General features: G+C 34.5%; 1 protein-coding gene and 1 long non-coding RNA gene across 11 annotated transcripts in view; one reads left to right on the top strand and one right to left on the bottom strand.

Moving 5' to 3' along the window:
* The window catches only part of LCA5 (lebercilin LCA5), a 52,340-nt gene extending 38,594 nt beyond the window's left edge, over nt 1-13,746 (top strand). Inside the window, exons 4-8 of the mRNA XM_527439.8 lie at nt 4,999-5,136; nt 6,097-6,193; nt 7,014-7,156; nt 9,520-9,652; nt 10,868-13,746. Coding sequence (XP_527439.2) covers nt 4,999-5,136; nt 6,097-6,193; nt 7,014-7,156; nt 9,520-9,652; nt 10,868-11,730 — 1,374 coding nt within the window. The 3' untranslated portion in view covers nt 11,731-13,746. The remainder of the gene's footprint in view (nt 1-4,998; nt 5,137-6,096; nt 6,194-7,013; nt 7,157-9,519; nt 9,653-10,867) is intronic.
* LOC104006895 (uncharacterized) overlaps nt 1-24,818 on the bottom strand; it is a 102,753-nt gene that overhangs the window by 24,338 nt on the left and 53,597 nt on the right. For 3 of the 10 annotated variants that reach the window (XR_010158074.1, XR_008548584.2, XR_008548583.2), the window contains exon 5: nt 17,300-17,490. This is a non-coding gene — a long non-coding RNA (uncharacterized LOC104006895). Of the gene's footprint in view, nt 1-7,118; nt 8,921-9,649; nt 10,304-12,350; nt 12,550-16,293; nt 16,415-17,299; nt 17,491-24,818 lie in introns of those variants that run through there. The other 7 variants (XR_680859.4, XR_008548581.1, XR_001718541.3 and 4 more) reach the window with 6 other exon arrangements.

Below are 24,818 nucleotides of genomic sequence, written 5' to 3'. Positions count from 1 at the left end.
ATTTTTAATTTTTAAAAAATTTCTTCGTAATATTTTAATAGTATTTTTTAGTTTACCATTATTTCTTGCATGTCACCATTGTTCATTATTGTTCCTTCAGGGTTCACTTCCTTTCTTACTGAAATATATGTTTAAGTGAGGGCTTCTGAGTGGCAACACTTTTTAGTAGTTGTCTGAATGTATTTTATCTCTTCAATGATAATTTCACTGGGTCTTGCTGGATTCCAGGTTGACAGTTATTATCATTTGGAACTTAAGTATTTTTTAGCCCTGGTATTTTTTTTAACACGTTCTCATTGAGTTTAATGGTTTCCTGTTTTGCTCCAAAATATCTAGGGGGGGATAGGATTTTTTAAATTAATATTTTATATGGAAATAATTTCAAGCTTACAGAGAATTGCAAATCTGAAAACAGTACAAAGAACACTCGTATACAGTTTACCCAGATTCGTCTGTTGCTAACATTTTATCCCATTTGTCTTATAATATGCATGCATGCTCTCTCATGTGCTCTCTCTGTCATATGCATATATACACATACTTTTTTTTTTTTTTTAGCTATTTGAGGGTAACTTGCATACATCATGCTCTTTACCCCTAAATGCATCAGTGTGTATTTTTTCAGAATAGGGATTATGCCCTTTATAGAACTATAGTAAAATTATGGTTATACTATGATTTACACTTATATAATGATTTCCTCTAATCTACTGTCTGTAGTACAGTTTTTGTCAGTTGACTCAATCATATCTTTCTTTCTTTTTTTGTTTTTTGAGATGGAGTCTCACTCTGTCGCCCACTCTGGAGTGCAGTGGCACGCTCTTGGCTCACTGCAACCTCCACCTCCCGGGTTCAAGCGATTCTCCTGACTCAGCCTCCTGAGTAGCTGGAATTACAGGTGCGCACCACCACGCCTGGCTAATTTTTGTATTTTTAGTAGAGATGGGGTTTCACCATGTTGGTCAGGCTGGTTTCAAACTCCTGACCTCATGATCTGCCCGCCTCGGCCTCCCAAAGTGGGATTACAAGCATGAGCCACCGCACCTGGCCATCATTGTATCTTTTATAGTACTTTCTGTTCTCCAGTGGGACCCACTCTAGGGTCAAGTATTATACTGAATTGTCCACTTTTCTAGCCTCCTTTTATCTGGACCATTTCCACGTACTGTTGTTCTTTTATTTATGACATTCACATTTTTCGAAGCATACAGCTCCATACCCCTTTTCATTTAATAGAATATCCTTAACTTCGTATTTCTCTTATGTTTCATTGTGTATAGATGAGGTTTTTGTATTTTTGGTGAGAATACTGAATAGGTGATATTATTTTCCTTCTTAAGGTTTCACATCTGGAGCCACATGATGTCGCCTGACCTTCACTAGTAATGTTAATTTTGATCTCCTAGCCAAAGTGTTGCTCAACTTGTCTAACATTTATACATTAACTGTTCTTCCTCTTATAGTGAAATCAATAAGCAGTCTATGTGGAGCTGCCTTAAGAATATGTAAATATCTTGTTCCTCATGAAAATTTAGCATCCGTTGATGATTCTTTTCTGATCCGGTATTTATCATGATGCTCTTTCCAACTTCATCTCTCATTATATCTTCAATTCTGGAAAATTCTTAACTTTTTTGCTTGTTTTGTTTTTCAGTTTGCTTTTTCCTCATTTTGTCATTATCTTTTAGATTCTTATTACATTACAAAAACATTTCATGAAGAATATGGATGGGCAATAAACATGACAATTAACTTTAGTAGTAATCAAAGAAAAACAAATAAAATAATCGTATCCTTCTTTAGGCCAATCTGATGGATTAAAGAATTAACAGTATCCTGTTATTGTAAGTATCTAGTGAAATAAAGGCTACTAGACTTTCAAAGAGAATGTAAATTGTTACAGCCTTTTCTAAGGGCATATTGGTAATGTTTTTCAAAACCTTGAAATTGTACTAATGTCTGTCAACCCAGAAGCTTCATTTTTTAAAACTTACACACTTGTTTTTACTGTTTTTTATTATCTATAAAAAGTTTTAATGCCTTTTTGTACTCCTCCCCCTTTTATCAACCCCTGCCCACTGCTCCTCAGCTAATCTAATGTTTGTTTCTATAAATTACTTTGCATTTTAAGAATTTTATACACGTGGAGTCATATAGTATGTATTATTTTATTCCTGGTTTCTTTAGCAAAACTATTTTGAGCTTCAAACATGTTGCAAATATCAATTGTTCATTCTTTTTTATTGCTAAGTGGTAATTACCCTTATTGTATACATATATATGACATTTTGTTTATCCATTAATCCATCCCATTGATGGACATTTGGATTGTTTCCAGTTTTGGCTATTGCAAATAAAGCTGCTGTGAACATTCATGCAGAAGTCTTTGTATAGACACTGGCTTCTCTTTCTCCTGTGTAAAGACCTAAGTGTGGAATGAATGTGTTATATAGTAGATGTATGTTTTACTGCCCAACTGTTTTCCAAAATGGTTGTACCATTATACATCCCCAAAACAAAAGTGTATGAGAGTTCTGGTTGCTACTCATCCTTGCCATTTTGTATGCTCAGTTTTTCCAGTTTAAGACATTCTGATAGATAAATAGCATTGTTTTATTGTGGCTTTAATTTGTGTTTCCTTTATGACTTACGATATTGAAGCATTGTTCTATATGCCCATTTGTCTCTGGATATCTTTTTGGTGAATTATCTGTTTACGTATTTCCTCCATTTTTTTGCTGAGCTGTTTGGTTTCATGTTACTGAATTTTGTGGGACAGATACAGATGTTTGGAGGTAATATATAGTTGACCACTGAACAACATGGGTTTGAACTGAGTGGGTCTACTTATGCAAAGATTTTTTTTTTTCAATAAACACGGTAGGCCCACCATATCCACAGGTTCCACATTCTACAACCAAATGCAGAAATAAAAGTATTTGCAGTGTGTGAAACCTTTGGATGCGGAGGACCGACTTTTTTTTTTTTTTTTTTTTGAGGTGGAGTCTTGCTCTGTCACCCAGGCTGGAGTTCAGTGGCATGATCTCGGCTCACTGCAACTTCTGCCTCCCAGGTTCAAGTGATTCTTCTGCCTCAGTCTCCCGAGTAGCTGGGACTACAGGCGCGTGCCACCACACCTGGCTAATTTTTTGTATTTTTAGTAGAGACGGGGTTTCACTGTGTTAGCCAGGATGGTCTTAATCTCCTGGCCTTGTGATCCCACTGCCTCGGCCTCCCAGAGTGCTGGGATTACAGACATGAGCCACCGCGCCTGGCCCGACTTTTTATATACTCAGGTTCCACAGGACTGACTGCAGGACTTGAGTATGCCTGGATTTTGGTATCCGCAGGAGTCCTGGAAGCATTCCCCTACAGACACAGAGGGATAGCTCTATACATTTCTTCATACAAGTCCTTTAGTACAGCAGTCCCCAACCTTTTTGGCACCAGGCACTGATTTCGTGGAAGACAATTTTTCCATTGACAGGGTTGAGGGGGATGGTTTCAAGCTGAAACTGTTCCACCTCAGATGATCAGGCATTAGATTCTCATAAGAAGAGCACAACTTAGAACCCTCGCAGGCACAGTTCACAATAGGGTTTGTGCTCCTATGATAATCTAATGCTGTTGCTGATCTGACAGGATGCAGAGCTCAAGTGGTAATGCTCGCGCTTGCTCGCTGCCACTCACCTCCTGCTGTGCAAGCCCCGTTCCTACCAGGTCACAGACCAATAGCAGTCTGCAGCCCAGCGGTTGGGGACCCCTGCTTTAGCAGATAGGGGATTTGCACATATTTTCCCTAGTCTGTGGCTTATCTTTTCATTTGCTTAATGGGACCTTTCAAAGGTCAGGAGTTCTTGATTTAGATAAAGTCTAAGACACTTTATTTCTTAACATTTACCCTGAGGAAATAATACATGATTAAAGTTATATGTATTAGGATGTTCACTCTAGGAAAAATTGGAGCACCCTAATAATGAACAGCAGAATTTAGTTAAATTATGATAATCTGTAAACTACGATACTATTCCATTGAAAAAGATTGTGTTATTACAGTATATTGACTTAGGTATTTATGGTTTTATTTACTGAGAAAGATATATCAAAGTCTCAAATTATATACATCAAAATGTTGGCAGTGATTATCACAATGTAATGAGATTGTAACTGCTTTTTATTTTCTATTTTTCTTTGTTATTTTATTTATACTTATAATAAACATTTATTATATTTGTAATCTATCTATCTATCTATAAGATGCTTTAAAAAAAAGCCCGCAAGTTAGAAATGATGTCTTGACAAGTTATTTTAAAAGAAAATATTTTAACATAAATTATTTTATAAACCTGATGGGACATGTTTGAAGACCATGGATGGAAATGGCTATTGTTTTTATCTAGAGATGTTTTACTCTAGGTACTCTCCGCAGCTTTGGTAGTGCTGTGTAATTTTATCTGTCTTGGTATCTTATTATTTGCCCAAGCAATGTGTGTGTGCTTAAGATTTTTTTTTTTTAAGATAGTCTTGTTTTGTCTACCAAGGCTTCATTTCACTGGCGCAAACTTCCAGGCTCTAGTGATCTTCCCGCCTCACCCTCCTGAGTAGCCGGGACTACTCAGGCATGCACCACCATGCCCAGCTAGTTTTTAAACTCTTACTTTATAGAGATGGGGTCTTGCTTTGTTGTCTAGGCTGGTCTCAAGTGCTCCTCCTGCCTAGGCCTCTCAAAGCACAGGATTATAGGCATGAGCCACCATCCCAGCCTTAACAATTTATTTACAAATTACTATGAAAAGCAAAGATAGGAATAACAGGCTTGATACCTTACTAAATTGTTGGTAAATCTGTTTCCCAGCTTATGTACATGAATACTATGCCCAGTCTGATTTGTAGGTCTTGGACAATACCACTAAAAACATCATTTTGACACTGCCATGTGTTATGTTTCATTGTTGGAATTTTTTTAAAGGACTGCTTTTTATGTATTTATACATATAGGAGCTATCGAAAAACCTTGAACTGAGTACTAACAGTTTCCAACGACAGTTGCTTGCTGAAAGGAAAAGGGCATATGAGGCTCATGATGAAAATAAAGTTCTTCAAAAGGAGGTACAGCGACTATATCACAAATTAAAGGTAAGTATTTTAAATTGCATTGTTTTCCATAATGTGTATTAGATGAAAATTAAATATTTTAAAACACTAAATGTTACTATTCATATTTGTAAGTTGGTACAATATAATTTACAAAATTCTGATATTATCTTTAGCACTTAGAAAAGGTTTGTTGGTATAATTACTATAACAAAGTGAAATTAAAAACAAAAAAGGTGAAACACTGAATACACCAATAGAAATGATGTAACTGAAGTAAATTGTAAAATCATAGAAGAAAATTATGGGAACTAGAGCTTCACTGTGTTGCATGGTTGAATAATTCAGTGTTTTTCCTCAGATCACCCAATGATTTATTATTTTTGAAGTTGTTTCAAATGATGCCCTTCATTTTCACAGTGTTTAGAGAAAGTATTCAAATTATTTAATTTTGTTAAAACAGGTATTCTTCATTCTACATAGAAGTCATCAATGAGTTCTAGATAGAATGAAATTTTGCACAAAATTTTGTGTAACATAGTGCAAAATTATATATTATCTTATGTTTTCTTTTTGTTAATCAAATTGTCAGAAAAAGCCACAGCCCCAAAATGGTCAAGTATGCCTGTGTATGAAAGAGTGGTCTAATTTTTAACTCATCAATATTTCAGAACTTACATTTGAGAGATACTAACTAAATTATTTATCTCTGTGTCTCAGTTAAGACAGTACTAGCGCTATCAGGTAAGAATGAGTAGAAAATGAAATTTGCCTTAATTTTTTTAATTTCCAGGACATATTAGACTTTTTAGGGAAAATTATTGCTCTATCCTAACCTCAGTATGCTAGAGACATTTCTTTCTATAGTTTGGTAGTTACAAAAGGAAGCTGAACCAGGTAACTTTCAATATGGTAAGAAAAATACCAGATGACAAAGTGAGGGGTTTTGTTTTGTTTTAAGCAGAGGCTCTACTTCCTTAATTGTATTGCGTTTGTTTTCAGGAAAAGGAGAGAGAACTGGATATAAAAAATATATATTCTAATCGTCTGCCAAAGTCCTCTCCAAATAAAGAGAAAGAACTTGCATTAAGAAAAAATGGTATGGTAAATATGATTGTTCAAAAACTGATATTATTGCTATTATTTAGTGATAGTACAATAATCCTGAAATGGAAGGGAAGGAAAAGAACCTCATTGAAATATATTTAAAATAAATGTATTTGTTGCAATTTAAATTTCCTAATAATTTTCGGAAATCCTTTTCTGTTTTCTCCATTTTTTTCCCCTGAAGTGATGCTGTTAAAATTGTTTTACATAACTTTTTGAAATTTCCTTATTATAATTTTTTAATGTTTTTGAAAATATGCAAATATACCCCGAAGTAGAGAGAGTAATATGATGCACTTTCATTTATGTATCATGTAGCTTTAACAGTTATACTTTTTACCAGTTTTATTTCATCTGTTTTTTTACTTTTCTCCAGAGTATTATAAAGTAAATCTTAGCTGTCAGTTGATTTCACCTATAAATATTTTGCATTGTTATTTGTAGTTTTACTTTCTTTTTTAACAAAAGTATAATTTCCCTTTTATGTGAATTGGAAGATTTTAAAGTATAAATGTTGTGAAATTTAAAGCATTTATAGTCAGAATTCTCCCCAAATCATATAATTGCCAGTAAATCCTAGAAACAAAAATAGTAATAGTGAGTATTAACCAAGCTGAGCAAAACATGCATTATATTTATATAGTGAATATATATAGGTGAATATATATATTCTCCATTTAAATGAAGTGGTGCATATAAATGTACATGTATATGCAAACACACATGCATATATATATATACATGCCAGCTGAATTCCATATATTTTAGCATTATTCATTGTAATAATTTTTTAAAAATAATTTTCACTGTAGCCGCATGCCAGAGTGATTTTGCAGACCTGTGTACAAAAGGAGTACAAACCATGGAAGACTTCAAGCCAGAAGAATATCCTTTAACACCAGAAACAATTATGTGTTACGAAAACAAATGGGAAGAACCAGGACATCTTACTTTGGTGAGTTTAGCAGTATTGTTATGTACCAAACTCGGTCTGAAGTTATTCCTAAAAACACAATATCAGACATTTTAAAAATTTCAGTAATGAAGCTAGTACTATATCTATATGAATATGCAACTAGCCTTTTTGAAGGGAAAGAGGTATGGTGTATTTTGTAAAATTCCTTTGGCTTTTAGGAGATATACCTAATGCTAAATGACGAGTTAATGGGTGCAGCACACCAACATGGCACATGTATACATATGTAACAAACCTGCATGTTGTGCACATGTACCCTAAAACTTAAAGTATAATAATAATAAAATTTAAAATTCCTTTGGCTTGACTGTTTTAGTTTACATCACCTATTTCAGGTGCTTCAGAATGATGGATTGTGCTTCCTGGGTTGGGGGCAGAAGAGAAGAATTTGCCTTCTAAGTTTCTCTTATGTACTGACATAGTCTTGGAAAACCCTCAGTACTTTTATGTTTAGTAGCAAGTAATAGTAGTTTTCAAATGATTTGTTAGAATTTGACTAGGTTTAATTTTTTTTTTTGGTCCTCTATATAGGAGAATTTTACATGTTAACTGACTGAATAATGAACAAGGTAATTGCAGTGGAATCTGACCTTATCCTGTTCAAATTAGAGTGGAATTCAAGGGGTCTCTGTTGGACTTTCATTTAAAAGGACTTTCATTCTGAATCACTGGAAAGTCTCTTTCTTTAAGAGAGTTTTATCTTTAGTGTTTACAACTTAAACCCCAAAGAAAACAACGTATCGGCAACCTAGCATATTTCATACAATGGTATATTTTTATACCTTATAAGTTTCCCAGTGACCCTGAGGTCTCTTCTTGAGGTATAAAACAGAAAGGATGAACTGATTTGATTTCTGTGTATATTCTAGTTTTTTATTTATTTATTTTTGTTTGATAATTCAGACAAGTTAGTTGTATCCGCTAAGTTGTGTTTCTGTATTTGTCCTGTCATTAAGACTAGATCATGTTGATTTGTCTTTTTGAAATCACAAAGTGAGGAATAACAAAGTAATTGTTAACTTTAAAAGGACTAAAATATAGGTCTTTTTACAGTATACATTCAACAGAAGGAATAGAAACCTGGTATAGTGAAAAGAGTATGAGAGTATATAGCCTTGGAGTTAGCTCTCATTTTAGTTAAATTCTAACATTTTAGTTGTGTGACTTCTTGGAGCCTCAGCTTTCTCATGTATAAAATGAGGGTGGATTACTTTTCAGGGTTGTGACAATGAGTAATCATGAAATTTTTTTTTTCTTTTTCTTTTTTAGTCAGATGAAATTGGAAATAATCATGACATTTATAAAGCTCTTTAGACTGAGCCTGCCACTGTAAAGGGCCTCACCAAATGGTAGAGTACAAGCTAAGTTGCTATTGGAAAAAGACTTAATAGAGTGGCTCAAGTGAGATAAAAATTTCTCTCTCTTGTAATAGACTGAAGTCAGTTGGTAGTTCACAGTTGGTAGACAGCTTTGTTTCATGGTAGTCATCCCCTGTCTTGTTGATATTCCATTTTAAAGAGTGTAGCCCTCTTGTGTATGGTTGGAACTGGCTTTCCACCCCTGTGGGAAAGGGCAACAAGGAAATGGAGGGCAAGCAGCATTTGGTTTTATAAATGTGATCTGAAGTTGCGCATGTACTTCCACTCACCTTCCATTAGTTCTTTCTAGCTGCAAGGGAGGGTAGCAAATGTAGTCTCCAGCTAAGCAGCTCTCTGTCCTGCTAAAACTCAAAGGATTCCATTACTAAAAGGGAGAAGATGAAAATGGATACTAGACAAGTCTTTACTAATAATAGATATTTCACTTTTATTAAGAAAAATCACACACCCATATATTTGAACGTTACCATAGGAAACAAGGAATTTTAAGTTTGTAACATTTTTATTTGATTTGAATATTATAAAATATATTAATTGGGGGTTGGACATAATATTGTCACTGCTCATGTTATAGTTCAACAGCATCTCACTTGATGCACATAGTTGGCGAATAGTCATTTCTGCTTAACTGAATTAATCAGATTTTTGGTGAAAATGCACAAAGCAAGGATACTTCTAAAACTTGTCTCTTCAGGATTTTATGTACGGTTTTGGCTTTACTTCAGTTATACTGGTTCTAGTACATCTTATGAATTCTTCTTTACAATTTTAACGGAAATAATCCTGTGTGGTTTTGAAGAATTTTTCAAGGAGTGATAACTTGTGATTTACTGATTCATTAATTGAAAATTTGTATTAATTTTTAACTTAGTTGGTAATCATGTTTAATGGATAAATCTGTGTTGTTTAGTTCCCCCCCTTTTCTATAATTTGTGAACTTGCATTTTTTTAAACGTATAATAGGACTTGCAATCTCAAAAGCAAGACAGGCATGGAGAAGCAGGGATTCTAAACCCAATTATGGAAAGAGAAGAAAAATTTGTTAAAGATGAAGAACTCCATGTCGTAAAACAGGAGGTTGAAAAGCTGGAGGATGGTAAGAAAAAGAATTTGTTTAAGCATGTGACAAGTCAGCATCCCTTGAGAAAGAAAGAGTGAGCGTCTTCTAATATCTTCCAGCTTAACTGTGAATTGCTTAGGTAGAACAAAGAAAGGTGGATACAGTGGTAGGGGGTGGCTTATCAGGAGCCATACACATTTGAATAATGTTATTAAGGAAAGAAAAAAATTGAACACTCTAAGTCATTTGCTATTTAGGGTTAGGGAATAAGGACAAGTTGCATTCAGAAAATTCTGATGAAGTAGAATTCAGATGCCATTTACTAAAGTTACTATACTTGTAGTGTTCCTACATATTTTAAATTTTTTTATTTTTTCATTTGGAAGTAGTTTCAAAGTTAAAATGGCAAGAATAGCTAAAGAACTATTTGTGAGTGAGTTGTGTCATGCCCATACCTTTAAATAGTTGTATGTATATTTCCCCAAACTAGGACATTCTCTTAGACTGTATTCTAATATAGTTTTCAACTTCAGGAAATTTAACTTTGACACAACACATTTATCTGATCTGTCATTCATATTATGATTTTGTCGGTTGATACAATATTGTTCTTGATAGAATTTTCTTCCCTCTGATACAAGATCATGAATTGCATTTAGTTTTCATATCTCTTCAGTCTTCTTTAATCTAGAGATTTTTGTTACATATATATATAGAGAGAGAGAGGGAAGGAAAAAGAGAATGTGTGTGAGAGATTAACATTTTTGATGAATATAGACCCATTTTTAAAAATAGAATGTTCTTCATTTTGGGTTTGTCTGAAGTTTTCTCTTAATTAGATTCAAGTTAATGCATCTTCTGTCAGAATACCACATAAGTCTATCTCAGGATATGACATTGAAAGGTTTCATTTATTTTTAAGTGTAGAGTCTTTGCTCCATCTATCCATCCATCCATCCCCACCATACAGCATTATATTAGTTATAAAAAATAGGCAAAGAACCTTTCTTCCCCACCAGTATCTCAAAGAACAAATTTTTTTATAAATGAGAATCTTAAATGCAATACGTATTAAATATATTATTCTCTAATCCCAGAATATCAAGTATAGAAATGAAATTTATGATGTCTTTTCTCACTTGATTTATAATACCCAAATTAAATATGGTGGTTTTATGAAAGTTGATAGTTTTCCTATTTAAAAATATTGACTGTTACAAAATCCCATTTAAAAAATTTGATTTCATACAGAATGGGAAAGAGAAGAACTTGATAAAAAGCAAAAAGAAAAGGCATCTTTACTGGAAAGAGAAGAAAAGCCAGAGTGGGAAACTGGAAGGTACCAACTAGGAATGTATCCAATTCAGAATATGGATAAATTGCAAGGAGAGGAAGAAGAAAGACTGAAGAGAGAAATGCTACTTGCTAAACTGAATGAAATTGACAGAGAACTCCAAGATTCTCGAAATCTAAAATACCCTGTTTTGCCATTGTTACCTGATTTTGAATCAAAACGACACTCCCCAGAGAGAAGCCCCAAAACATACAGGTTCTCTGAATCCTCAGAGAGATTATTTAATGGGCATCATTTGCAAGACATCAGTTTCTCAACTCCAAAAGGAGAAGGTCAGAATTCAGGAAATGTTAGAAGTCCAGCCTCCCCTAATGAGTTCGCATTTGGTAGCTACGTGCCTTCGTTTGCAAAAACATCAGAGAGGTCAAATCCATTTAGTCAAAAAAGTAGTTTTTTGGATTTCCAAAGAAACAGTATGGAAAAACTTAGTAAAGATGGTGTAGATTTAATTACAAGAAAAGAGAAAAAAGCTAATTTGATGGAACAGTTATTTGGTGCCAGTGGTAGCAGCACCATTTCCTCCAAAAGCAGTGACCCAAATTCTGTGGCTTCCGGTAAAGGAGACATTGACCCTCTAAATTTTCTCCCTGGGAATAAAGGCAGCAGAGATCAAGAACATGATGAAGATGAAGACTTTTTCCTCAGTGAAGGAAGAAGTTTTAATCCAAATAGGCACCGATTAAAACATGCAGACGATAAACCAGCAGTAAAAGCAGTTGATTCTGTAGAAGATGAAATTGAAGAAGTAGCACTGAGATGACTGACTAGAGTATACATTTTTTCTAATTGTAAATATTGAAATATTTTAATACAGTATTTATTATAAACATTTAGACTTTTTAATGCTAAAATGTCCTTATTAAGGAATGATTTTTAATAGCTAAATACAAGGCAGTTAAAAAGAAGTAGATCATACATACACCACATAGATAGTTTGCCAAGAATGAAGGAGGCTTTTTTGAATGAAACCAAAAATAAAAATGTGTCTTGAAAAATGAAATAGATTTTAACTCTTCATCCAGTGCTATGGCAAGTTTAACTGCACTGGAGGTGGTATTCCTTTTCTACTTTTATTCCGATTTATGTATTTATTTTTGATCATATTCTCACTGTGCTAAATACAGTCTTCCCACTAATTGTTGAATGAAAATTAAGGATGAAAATCTGTGTTGGGAAGTGTAGCTCCGGATGGTGGAGAACCAGTGCTTCTTAGGAGCCCTTCCCTTTATGGATAGGGCCAGGGGTCCCTATCTTACGTGGCAGTCCTAAGCTACTCTTGAGTGATAGCAGTCACAACATTGGGATTTCCCATTCCTCTGAAAGTACCCACAGCTAAACACTACTCATTTCCCAATTTCAGTATTTACTGACATCACTTACCTACAATTCTGTTAGAATATTATGTTGAGTTCAGAAGACATTTCTCTGTTTGCAAGGACAGTTAGTTGCTCTCTGTCATAGCCCCCAGAAGCTTGGGTACAGTGTAATTCCTCTCCTTGTTCTCCTACACTCTTTGTCTCTCAGTGACTGGGTGTAAGATTTCATGCCAAATGCAAGGAATAGTGGAAATACATACCAACTGCAAAGAATAGAAAAACTTTATCCCAATATATTATAGAAAGATCTTCAGTTCAATTATGTCCAGAGTAATATAATTTGGCAATGTTAATGCTTTTAAGATTTGAACTTGTCCTCAAACCAAGGAGACAACAATAGTGTAATACTATTGGACTTACAGGATTAGTTTTAAAGCAACTTTGGATAGAAGTGTTTCAGACATAGGACTTCTGCCTTGTTGACTAGAGTGGATAGTTTTCTGTTTAAATGCATTGGTCTTTTGGCTGTTTGTAATTCACTTCAGCTTATAGAGAAGTTGATGACCTTGGATCATGCTGGGTATGATTGGTCTTTAAAAAGCAGTAATATACCACCAACCCAAGGAGAAAACATTGTTAAAATGAAGAGTGGTGGAAATAGTGTGTTGGGAAGAATAAAAAATTTAGATTGGCACTTATTCTAAAGTGAGCTGTTTTTTTCAAGAATTTACTAGCATTTGCTCGTAGTATGATTTCTGACGCCAGTCATATATACTGATGAGGGGAAGGAGTTACTGTGTTATTCTGAGTTCTTATAAATGCATATTATTGAATTTCATTGCATGACTATTTGTCAAGACTTACCTGATTAGGTCTCCAATTAAAAGATGTACCACCTGTCATCTTCTAAATTGTGTTCCTTTCATTTATTGGGAACAGAATCTCTCAAAAGTGCTAAACTATATTAAAAAGTTTTCTTAATAGATTCGTATGTCTGATATGTATAACCATTTACTATAATATGTTGCAAATCATTCTAATATATGTAAAACAATATTATTTGTAATGCAGTTATTGGTAAAATATTATGTAATGTTAATTTTGTTCCTAGCTGCTAATTTTTCTGCTGCCAAAAGTATTCTAATTTTCAGGTTGTTTTAAAGGCTTTTAAAACTTTTTAGTTAAGTTTTTTATTCACGTCATTTACATTAGTTTTTTGCTTTTTTTCTACCTGATAATCTCTTTAACAAGATGCAACAAGACAGAATTATTAAAATTAAACCTAAAGTTAAGTTACAGATTTAAAGGCATTATGATATTAAGCATTAAAATTGGAGATTAAAATGTACAAAACAGGGTTTTCCTTATGAACAAACCTTACAGGGTAAATTGTTTTTTTTTCTAAATGTCATTAAATTTATTTGTACTCAGAACTGTTACTAATAAAAATTAAAAATGCACTATGACTCTTTATTTAAGTGATACCTGAGGCTACTTAGAAAATATGTAATAGAAACAGGCCCTGCAGGGTTAATTTTTGTTTCATTATACCTTTTTTTATGTTGAGTATTTTTAGTTGAAGTAGATGAATTTTCTCTAAATCAGGTTAGACAGTATGCTAGTCTTATCAGATAATTAAAGTTTTAATTAATCCTTTCACCCTTAATGGCTATCATAATGGCACATAGTGCTCATAGTTTTTTTTTTTTTTAAATATGAGGGTAAAGAGGATTAAATTGAATTGTGAAATAAACACAAATTTATTCCATGGCTGACTTGCAATTTTTCTGATTATCCTCTTCCACCTCATTTTCTGAGATACTTGGCTTCTGGTATCCCCGACTAGTTGTTAGTTGGATAGAGCATGTAAATCTGCCTGATGAAAAGGGGAAGGGAAATTTGTATTATGGGATAATACGGATTTTTTTAGGATTAAAGAAGTTACCATAAATTGCAACGAATCTGCCTTAAAAAGTTTTTCCCCTTCTACACAAAACTTTCTTATGTTAAAGTCTCCTTTTATATCACTTGAAATTGCTCTCCTTTTATTTAGGAGTTTTTTGTTTGTTTGTTTCTTTTGTTTTTTGGGTGTTGTTTTTTTGTTTTTGTTTTTGTTTTTGAGACAGTCTCACTCTGTCGCCCAGGCTGGAGTGCAGTGGCGCAATCTTGGCTCACTGCAACCTCTGCCTCCCAGGTTCAAGCGAGTCTATTCAGGAGAATTTTAAAAAAATTAACCACTAGTACTTTCTGGATGCCCTAGACTGTGTTAGATGGCAGGAGAGCATGGAGAGTAAACCAGACAGGCCCCTGTCTTCACAAAGTGGATGAAGAGCACGGTGAGCCAGACTGCACGAGGTTCCATCCCTGCCCTCCCACTGTTCCCTGTGTGTCCTTGGACCACAGCTTGCTCAGCTGTTATTGGTCTTTAATAGTACTTCTTATGGTGGTTATGAGTAAATGAAATACTTAGGTTTATGCTTGGCAGGTGCCTGGCACATTATAAGCACTCAGTAAACATTAGCTGCTATTACCATGGCTAACTATGAGTTTCTTGTAGGGAAAAAAGAATGAACAAATAGAATACAGGTAGGAATGTGTAATACATTAATGCTATACTTTGCACAAGACATAAGCAGAAAAAGCTTTTAAACCTCCAAATTATCTTAAAACCTCTGTACTAAATACATTATGTCTTTTTTAATCTGCACTTAGAACTCTCCTTACTTTATTCAGTATTAAATTTGGGAGGGGAACAACACACACTGGGGCCTGTTGAGGGGTCAGGGATGAGGAGAAGGAGCTTAGAAGGTAAGTCAGTAGGTGGGTGCAGCAAACCACCATGACACACATATACCTATGTAACAAATCTTCACATTCTTCACATGTATCCTGGAACTTAAAAATAATAATAAATAAATAAATTTGCAGTAAGATTGATGAGTTTGTTTCCTAACCCACAGAAGAGTAAAAAAACTAAGCTTTGAAAGGATTTTCTAAAGACGGGTTCAGTGACATAAGAAGGAGAGGTGAGTTAACAGCTTCACAGCAAAGAGAAAACAAAATCCAGAAACTTTCAAACCCACAGAACTTTTGGGTTGCATAATGTGATAGGTAATTCATACTTCAGCTGTCCCTTAATGTCTGTGTGTATCCTTGGATAAGTGACAAAACTTCTCTGCACCTTTGTTTTCTTCTTTATAAAACAGGGCTAATTAGAGTGCCTACCTCACAGTAATCTAACCTAATTAACTCGAAATTAATACAAGAAAAACTGCTTAGAACCAGAAGCACTCGAACGTTAGCTGCTATTGTTGTTTTGGAAAGACAATAATTGTGGAGAGCAATTATTTTTGCTGAATGCCAGACATGGCAGTTGGCATTTTTATGTGCTTTATTCCTCACAAAGTTTTTCCAAATAAGTACTGTTATTCCCATTTTCAGTTACAGCTAATAGATTGTGATATATGTTATAGGTTACCCATGAGATTACACAGGTAGTAGATTACATTCAATAGCCTCAATATGAGAAATCTAAAGAAATATTTTAGAAAGAGTTTTGTTTTAGTACTTTTTTTTTTTTTTTTTTTTTGAGATGAAGTCTCGCTCTTGTCCCCCAGGCTGGCGTGTGATGGCACGGTCTCGGCTCACTGCAACCTCTGCCTCCCGGGTTCAAGCGATTGTCCTGCCTCAGCCTCCCAAGTAGCTAGGATTACAGGCACCTGCCACCACGCCCGGCTAATTTTTTTGTGTGTTTTTAGTAGAGACAGGGTTTCACCATGTTGGCCAGGCTGGTCTCCGTCTCCTGACCTCAGGTGATCCACCCACCTCGGCCTCCCAAAGTACTGGGATTACAGGCATGAGCCACCGTGCCCAGCCTAGACTCTTTAAGTGGTAACAGAAACCCAAATCAAACAAGCTTAAGCAAAATAAGGAAATTACTTTTGTCTCAAATCCAGAAAGCTTAATAATGTGTGGTTGGATCTGGAGGTTCGAATAATAGTACTTACTTTGTCCACTGCTGGGTCTCATTTTCAGAGAAACTTTACATTTGATAATATTGCAGTTGTTACAGTTGGTAGCCTGGAACCCACATCATTCCTTCATCTGGCATGCCCCTTCTCCCACCCCCTGCAAAAAGAAAGTCTAGTCTGACAGAAGTCTGATTGGCCCAAGGAATGCTGTGTGCTCAGCATTAAGGTTGGTGGTCTTGTGCAGGGAAAGGATGGATCCCTACTCTTACCTACTTCATGGAATGAACAGGATTTTTGTGGAATGGAGGAGGCATGGTTCCCCTGATGAAGGAATTTTTGACATACAAAAAATATTCTTTTTTTATTAAAAATTTTAATCAAAAAATAATATGGAATAAAAATAATAGGGAATAAACGTTAAAAGTTGGTTACTTGTTCAGCACTCCTTATTCCCAGGAACGAGGCATTTCTCTAATAAGATATGATGGGGTTGCACTGTGAAGTTCATTGATTATTAAAGGGTGAACGATTTATCAGCTACAGTAGGTAAGATGTATATGACATCTACATTTTAGAATTCATAGAAAAGACTTAGAGACCCAAATATGTATTTTCCATACTAAATGCTACATTTTTGAGATACATATCCATATATAAGTGATTATATTCTATCTACCTCATCTAAAACAAAATAAAAATTAGAACTCAGCAGCCAGAGTAGAATAGTAAAAACACTGACTTTGGAGTCAGAAGTTGGGTTGGAGTGTTTGCCAATTGCTAATTACAACTTCTGTCAAATAATTAACTTTTCTTAACATCTTCCAGAAGTGAAATAGAGCTGATCCTATCTTACAAGATTATTGTGAAGATTAAATGACATCGTGTATTTTTGAGAGAAGAGAATAAGTAACATGATGAAGCATGTCATTAGAGGGAGATCATTATCTATTTAGCATTAATTTCTGTATCAACACCCAAAACTTTTTTAAAACAACAGAAGCTTGTCAGTATGGAATCTTAAAAACTACACGTGTTATCTTACCTCATAATCTGCTGTCTTTGATTGAAGTGGGACTCTTCTTTACAGATCCATACGGAGGTATTCCATAGAGATGCTTTGCTGCTTTTGTGGACAAGCAGCCTGTGGCAGATGCAGTTTTACACACATAGTTTTGCTTCACCAGCCATTTCCATGAAGGGTAATAGATACAAATCAGGAACCCAGACTGTGTTCTGAAAGCAGAGCATTAGAATTCAGGATGGTCTCCCTGCCAGTAGAACTACGGGGATTCCTTAACTACCATGGCCAATGGTGACTGTCTTTCTTCTCTCTTTAACTGACCTGAATACCAAATTTCAAATTTCTGGTCCCAGTTGATATTGATCCTGGTTATGCATACTTTTTGTGTAGTCTGTAACAGGACATTATAGATGTCAGATTTTTTTTTTTACCCTGATACAAAGAACCCAAGAGTTTTTTATATAGGCAATCACAGCTACTGAAAACTAAGTACACCTAGAAAAAAAGGTTTATTTAAGGCTTTGTTTTGTTCTTCTATAAGAACTTCCCCCCAGAGTCTTAAATTTAGCCTCAATATTTGCTTCTAATCTCTGTGATACCTGTAATATTTACTCTTCTAAGTACTTACAGAGGAGCTCCAAGTAATCAGGACAAACCTTCTTAGTCTTTATCTAAAATAATTTTCAGTAGAGAAATAGGATCAATACAACCAAAGAATATAGGCCAGGAAAATCTGTTAGTGTTAATGCTTTACACATTATGACCGGGGTCTAGAATATAGAAAAATGGGGCCCATATTTCTGAAGTCTAGTTTTATAATGAATATCATGCACTCTTTCATCCTAGGCAGAAAATTGTGGCATTTCCCTGTACAGTAACTAACGTTTTCCTCTTGAAGAACATATTCAGCATCATTTAAATAAATTTACGTTATACGTTAGGCAATAGTTCTCAAAGTATGACCTCCAGAGCTGCAGCAATGCCCTATGGGAACTTGGTAGAAATGTCAGTTCTTGCCAGGCACGGTGGCTCACGCCTGTAATCCCAGCACTTTGGGAGGCCAAGGCAGGTGGCTCACCTGAGGTCAGGAGTTAGCAACTAGCCTGGCCAACATGGTGAAACCCCATCTCTACTAAAAATAGAAAAAATTAGCCGGGCGTGGTGATGGGCGCCTATAATCCCAGCTACTCGGGAGGCTGAGGCAGGAGAATTGCTTGAACCCAGGAGGTGGAGGTTGTAGTGGCCGAGATCGCTGCCATTGCACTCCAGCCTAGGCAACGAGAGCAAAACTCTGTCTCAAAAAAGAAAAAAATAAATAAAATAAATGTCATTTCTCTGGCTGTATTCCCAGACCTACTATATAAGAAACTGTGGGTAGGGGCCAGCAATCAGTATTTGAACAAGCCCTCTAGGTGGTCCTGTTGCAGCTCATTTGAGAACCACTATTCTAAAGTACTACTCGTTGGGGTGAGTGGGTGTTCCTTTATGTACAGAAATGGCTACCCTGGAAGGTTTTTCTATATTTAAATCTAGCACTTAGGGCTTGTGATCACAATGAGCAGGTGCAGTATATGGACTCATCTTTGCCTCCTCACACTGCACACTGGACTAGAAAGAAGCCACTGTCTTTTTTATTTTGTGACTGAACCAGTTGTGATCTGTAACTGTCGGTTCTGCATGGTTAACATGTCAGAAAATTTGAACTAGTCACGAAAGAGGAATTCTATTGGAACAATGAACACCAAAAAGATTAGGTAGTTCATATAGCATTCCTCCATTATAACCTATGATTCCCAAACTTTCAGAAAAAGCTTCAAAACATCATTCTTATAGCATTCCCTCAAGAAGAACAAATCAATGTGATTTAAATTTGATGTTCTTTGTGAACATTCATTTTTTAATGCAACAAGTTTCTTAAATGTTCAGGTTTTTGAAAGTTTGAGAAAAGTATGTGGGAGTGTGTGTGTATGTACTTCATGGTCCAGTCAAGTGGTTTCTATGCTTGAGCTTTAAAAAATACTAAAATTAGTCCATCAATGATAGACTGGATTAAGAAAATGTGGCACATATACACCATGGAATACTATGCAGCCATAAAAAAGGATGAGTTCATGTCCTTTGTAGGGACATGGATGAAGCTGGAAACCATCATTCTCAGCAAACTATCGCAAGGACAAAAAACCAAACACCACATGTTCTCACTCACAGGGGGGAATTGAACAATGAGAACACTTGGACACAGGAAGGGGAACATCACACACCAGGGCCTATTGTGGGGTAGGGGGAGGGGAGAGGGATAGCATTTGGAGATATACCTAATATAAATGACGAGTTAATGGGTGCAGCACACCAGCGTGGCACATGTATACATAAGTAACAAACCTGCACATTGTGCACATGTACCCTAGAACTTAAAGTATAATAAAAAAGGAAAAATAAAATAAAATTATCTAAATTAGCCAATATACAGGGAATATTTAAAAAAAAAAGAAAAATGAGACAGAATTAAGTATTCCCGCTTCTCATGTAGCCACTCCTCAGTGTATGTGAAGACAAAGGTATATAAACAAGAATTCCTACATACATCTAGAAGAAGTGTTTATTTACTAACACAGTCGATCACATTTGAATTTTGTTTGCTATATAAAGTCTTCATATGTCTTTCTTTGGCTTTTTAATTTTTTTTGTCTTAGAAAAACAAAACCCACTTCGTATAGAACAGACCTGTTTCTGTGTAATCTGTTTATATGGTGCCAAGTATCAGGCCATATAAAATATTAATACTGATGATGGAGTGGGTGAGGGGTGGGGATGAAAATAGGTCTATTTTCAAATGTAGAAGAGAGAAGCATATTTCTCCAAGGTTCAGGTGCCATAAAATGCATCTCCACTAGAAAATGGACAGTCTGACAGGCCAGTGAAAATGTAGTGGCAATGCAAGTTTTGAATGTATCCCTAAAACTGTGATTATCCCAATGTAATTTTGGCTCTGGGACTAGCAATCCCAGAGTTATAAAGTAATGGAGTAATACTTTATATAAAGTATTAGAGTAATACTAAATAGTTATAAAGTTAGAGTAATAAATATATTGGTTTTGACACCCCCACTGGAGTCGTAACTTCATCAATTTTCTTGTTACTGTGCTTATTGATAAACATTCTACAGAGTAAGGAGTTCTCATTTAGTTATGAAATTTTTCTCTTAGTACCCTTCACCAGTATTTTTCATTTTCAGCTGTAGCATAATTTCTGTTTCTGTTTTTAAGTGTCTTTTTGATTAACTGCAAAGTTTGATGGAGTCCAGCAGCATTAATTAAATCAGTGTACATGGTCAGCTGGGTTTTTTTCTTACCTGCTGAGAGGTTGCTAGGATATTCTCGTAAAGATACAATTCTCTTGATTAACTGCAAAACCCAGATTGCCCAAATAACATTTTTATTAATTCATAAAAATACAGCTGAGGATTGCATTTAAATTTATAGCAAGGTAAGTGCTATATATCTCCAGATGCTTTTAGTATTGCAAAAATGTGTTTAGGTATACTTATAAAGAATGTGTTTTGAATAACAATTAGGAGATGGAGAATTAGTCATTTTTATTTTAGGGAGAGTATTTCTTTGCGTTGCTCAATGTATATGAATTTGGAGCTGAAAAAGTTCTGAATTTTATATCACCATTGGCAAATACATCTCAACTGTATCTATAGCTCTGCAAAAATGCTATTTTATAATGATTATCATGATTATTATTTATTGGTATAATTGATTTCAAAATCTTATATAAATTGCAACCATTGCCCTTGGTTGATTTAGTAAAATAAAATCAAGAAGCATATGAAGAAAAAGAGACCTTCACCTATAGTAGTTTGATGTGATATGGATAGTTGTTTCAGAGGTCAAGGACTAGCAAATGGCTTTATCTGGGTGACATTTTTTCTAGCAATTGTTTTATGGCTCATAAGTATGAAAATAATTATGCCCGATTCTACTCCTGCCCATCTTGCAGTTGTACATTAATTCATTCATTATTAAGCATTTATGGAGCTCCTATTATATAATGCAATTTACTAGAAATAATAAGAGGATTTTTAGATGGCAATATGACATGAGATTTTCATTTTGAAACAGGCACTTCTATACTAATGTAGAAGATGGATTGAACAGTTTAGGAATTGCAGATAAGAAATAATGGAAAAGTCAGTGGGCGTATACTATATAGATGAATGATAGAGTTATTTATGAGAGAGAATTGACACCACTTGGTAATCAACTGAATGTGGGAGAGAGCAAGAGAGAAGAAGCCCCCAGTAACTGAGGAGATGACAGGGACACTGACTGAAATGGAAACTATAAGAAAAACAGATTTAGAAGGTAGGAGTTCATGAGTAGCTCCGTTTTAAACATGTTGAATTTGTTGTGGGATATCCACATGGACATGCCTAGCAAACAGAAAGATCTACACCAAAGATATTGATCTTTGTCTTAATCATACATATGTGGAATTTGTAGCAACGTGTGTGCACAAGATTACTCAGTGTGTAAAAAGCATGAATACAAACAACAATAACAAAGAAATGATCATGTCAAACAGCTTCCACTTTGGAAATGGTTTTCCTAAAGCTCATTTCTCCCTGTTAATTTTGAGTTTCATAAATATCTGAATTGTACAAACTTAATTAAGTTGCTGGCCCTTCTTCATTCTCCTCTCTCTGCAAATCCTTCAAGATAAAAAATGTTTTCTTTAATAGGGGAGGCAATCAATTTTTAAACATTTTTAGGAAAATGAGAATTTTTTTATTCTAAAAAGGCTTTGATCCTTAATTGTTTACCTCTGCCAAACTTGCCAAGTGGTATTAAAGACATTTTAAATTGTTTTTCTATTCATGCAAAAGAAACAAGCTGATACAGGAAATAGACAATACAGATAAGCAAAAGAACATAAAATTAACCTAAAGTTCAACCAGCTCATCCAAAATGCCATTTTTGGTTGTGTGTGTGTGTGTGTGTGTGTGTGTCCATGTATGTACGTGTACACTTCTGGACTTTGTATCTTGTTCTAATGATCCTTCTTTTTCTGTATCAGCACCACATATCTTACTATTTTATGTTCTTTTTTAAAAATCAAACATTTTGGCTAGGTAATACACTCCATGATTCAGAAATCAAAAATGATATGGAAAGGTATACAATACATTCTTGTTCCTTTCCCTGTCCTTAATCTAACTAGTTATGAATGTATATAAATATTTAAAAAAACTATTTTCATTGGTTTCTTGAGAACCAGTGACATTTCCAAAATTTGTGCAAATACAGTATGAATTGTCATTATTTCCATCTTGTAAATATGGCATATTTTATATACTATTATGTATGTTGATTTATTTTTTATTCATTATATTTCTTATTATGATGGTTAGTCTATATGTCAACTTGACTAGCTGTAGTACCCAGTTATTTAATCAAGCCCTAGTGCAGAGGAGAATGCCTTGTGAAGATGGAGGCAGACTGGAGTGAAGTCTACAAGCCAAGGAACACCAAGAATTGCCAGCAACCATGCAAAGCTCAGAAAGAAGCATCTTTCCTAGGGCCTTTCAAGGAAATATGACCCGGCCAACACCTTGATTTCAGACTTCTAGTCTCCAGAACTGTAAGAGAATATTCTAATTTCTGTTGTTTTAAAGCTACCCAGTTTGCGGTAATTTGTTACAGCAGCCTTAGGAGAGCAATACCGTGATCCTTTCATATCATTACATAGAAAGCCTCTTCACTTTTAAGAGATAGCTTCATGCTAATCAATTTTTATGGATATACCAGCATTAATTTACCAGTCCTCCTGTGATAGGTATTTGGGTTGCTTCCAGTCTTTGCTATTACAGATAATGCTTCATTAAATGACTTTGTACATTAGTTTTACTTGTGTGTAAGTATAGCTGTAGGAGAAATTTCCAGAAATGGAATTGATGGATCAGAAGGTATAGCATTTGTTAGTTTAACAGATACTACAATTTTATCCACCATGGTTTTAACCAATTTACACACTCATCAGTGTAAGTGCCTGTTATGCCCTTTTGATAGATAGCTCAGTATTTGTAAGGAAATTTGCATTTCCCTTAATTGGAGATTGCATTTAAGAGCCATACACTTCTGAACTACCTATTCATATTCTTTCCCCATTTTACCATTAGATTATTGATCTTTATCTCCAAGATTGAGTTATATATTAGATAGATTAGTCAATTACCTGTGATGTGACTTGAAAACTTTTCTTCCAAATCATCTCTTATCTTTTGATTTTGCTTATTGTATTTTTTTCTTTTTACCATGCTTACTTTTTTATTTTATGTAAAATTTATCAGTCATTTATTTTTAATCATTCTAGGGTTATAAAAGGATTCTCTAATTTTTATCTAACATTCTAAATTTTATTTTCTATAGAGTTTATACATGTATATACTGTGAGATACAGCTTTAACTAATTTTTTCCAAGTGGCAATCCACCTAGCCTGATACCATTTGTTAAATAGCCTGTCTTTGAGTTTGATTAGAAATTACACCTTTATTATATACTAAATTATTTTATGTATTTGGATCTATTTCTGGAATTTTTATTCTGTTCCACTGGTTGCCTGTTTATTCATGTGCCAGTATCACCCTATTTTAATGTTTGAAACTGTAAATTATATTTTAATATTTAGTGACACTAGACTCTCCAACCTGTTACTCATCTCAAGTTTTTCATTCCTTTATGTATACATTTTGCCTATAAACTTTAGTATCATTTTGTTTAGCTTTTTAAAAAAACATTTTGGTGCTTTTATTTAAATATTACATCCATGCTTTTATAATGTTTGGCCTACCTATCAAAGAATATAGTATATGTTTCCATTGGTTTAATTCTTCTCTATACTTCAGTAATGTTTTAAAGTTTTGTTGTAGTTATTGTTTTTGTATAGGTCTTACACATTTCTTGTGATTCTATAGATTTTTAATCCTTTGTGTTGCCATTGTTAATGTGGTCTTTCATATCTTATCTCATTAGTATTTGTATAAGTAAAAGCTTTTTTTTAGTTTTCCAGGTACATAATAATTTTGATAATGATAGTTTTAAGTCCTCATTTCCATTTTAAAGCTCTCTAATTTCTTTCTCTTGGCTAATTGCATTGGCTTCTTCCTCCAGCACAGTATTGTATAATAATGGTGATAGAGGTCATAATTGTCTTGTACATATTTTTTAGTTGGTTTGCCTTCTCCTCTTTTCCCTTTAAGCATGATGCTGACTTTTGGGCTGAGATAGATTTATTATGTTAGGCAAATATACATCTTTTCCCATTTTACTTGAGTATTTATAATAAAAACTGGCTGTTCAGTTGTTTTTCGTACGCTTTTTTGGTGGCCACAGATAGGCTATGATTGTCTCAATGTAATGTGGTGAATTATGTTAGTAGAATGTATTTCTGTTTCTCCTTGTAATTTCTGTAATGGTTGTTTTATTTAATATGCAAGAGTGTTATTTGATGCATAAAAGATTCATAATTATACCC

Source organism: Pan troglodytes, chromosome 5 (genome assembly GCF_028858775.2).
Source record: "Pan troglodytes isolate AG18354 chromosome 5, NHGRI_mPanTro3-v2.0_pri, whole genome shotgun sequence".
In the NCBI taxonomy this organism is placed as follows: Eukaryota; Metazoa; Chordata; class Mammalia; order Primates; family Hominidae; genus Pan; species Pan troglodytes.
This window is presented reverse-complemented; position numbering and strand designations above follow the sequence as displayed.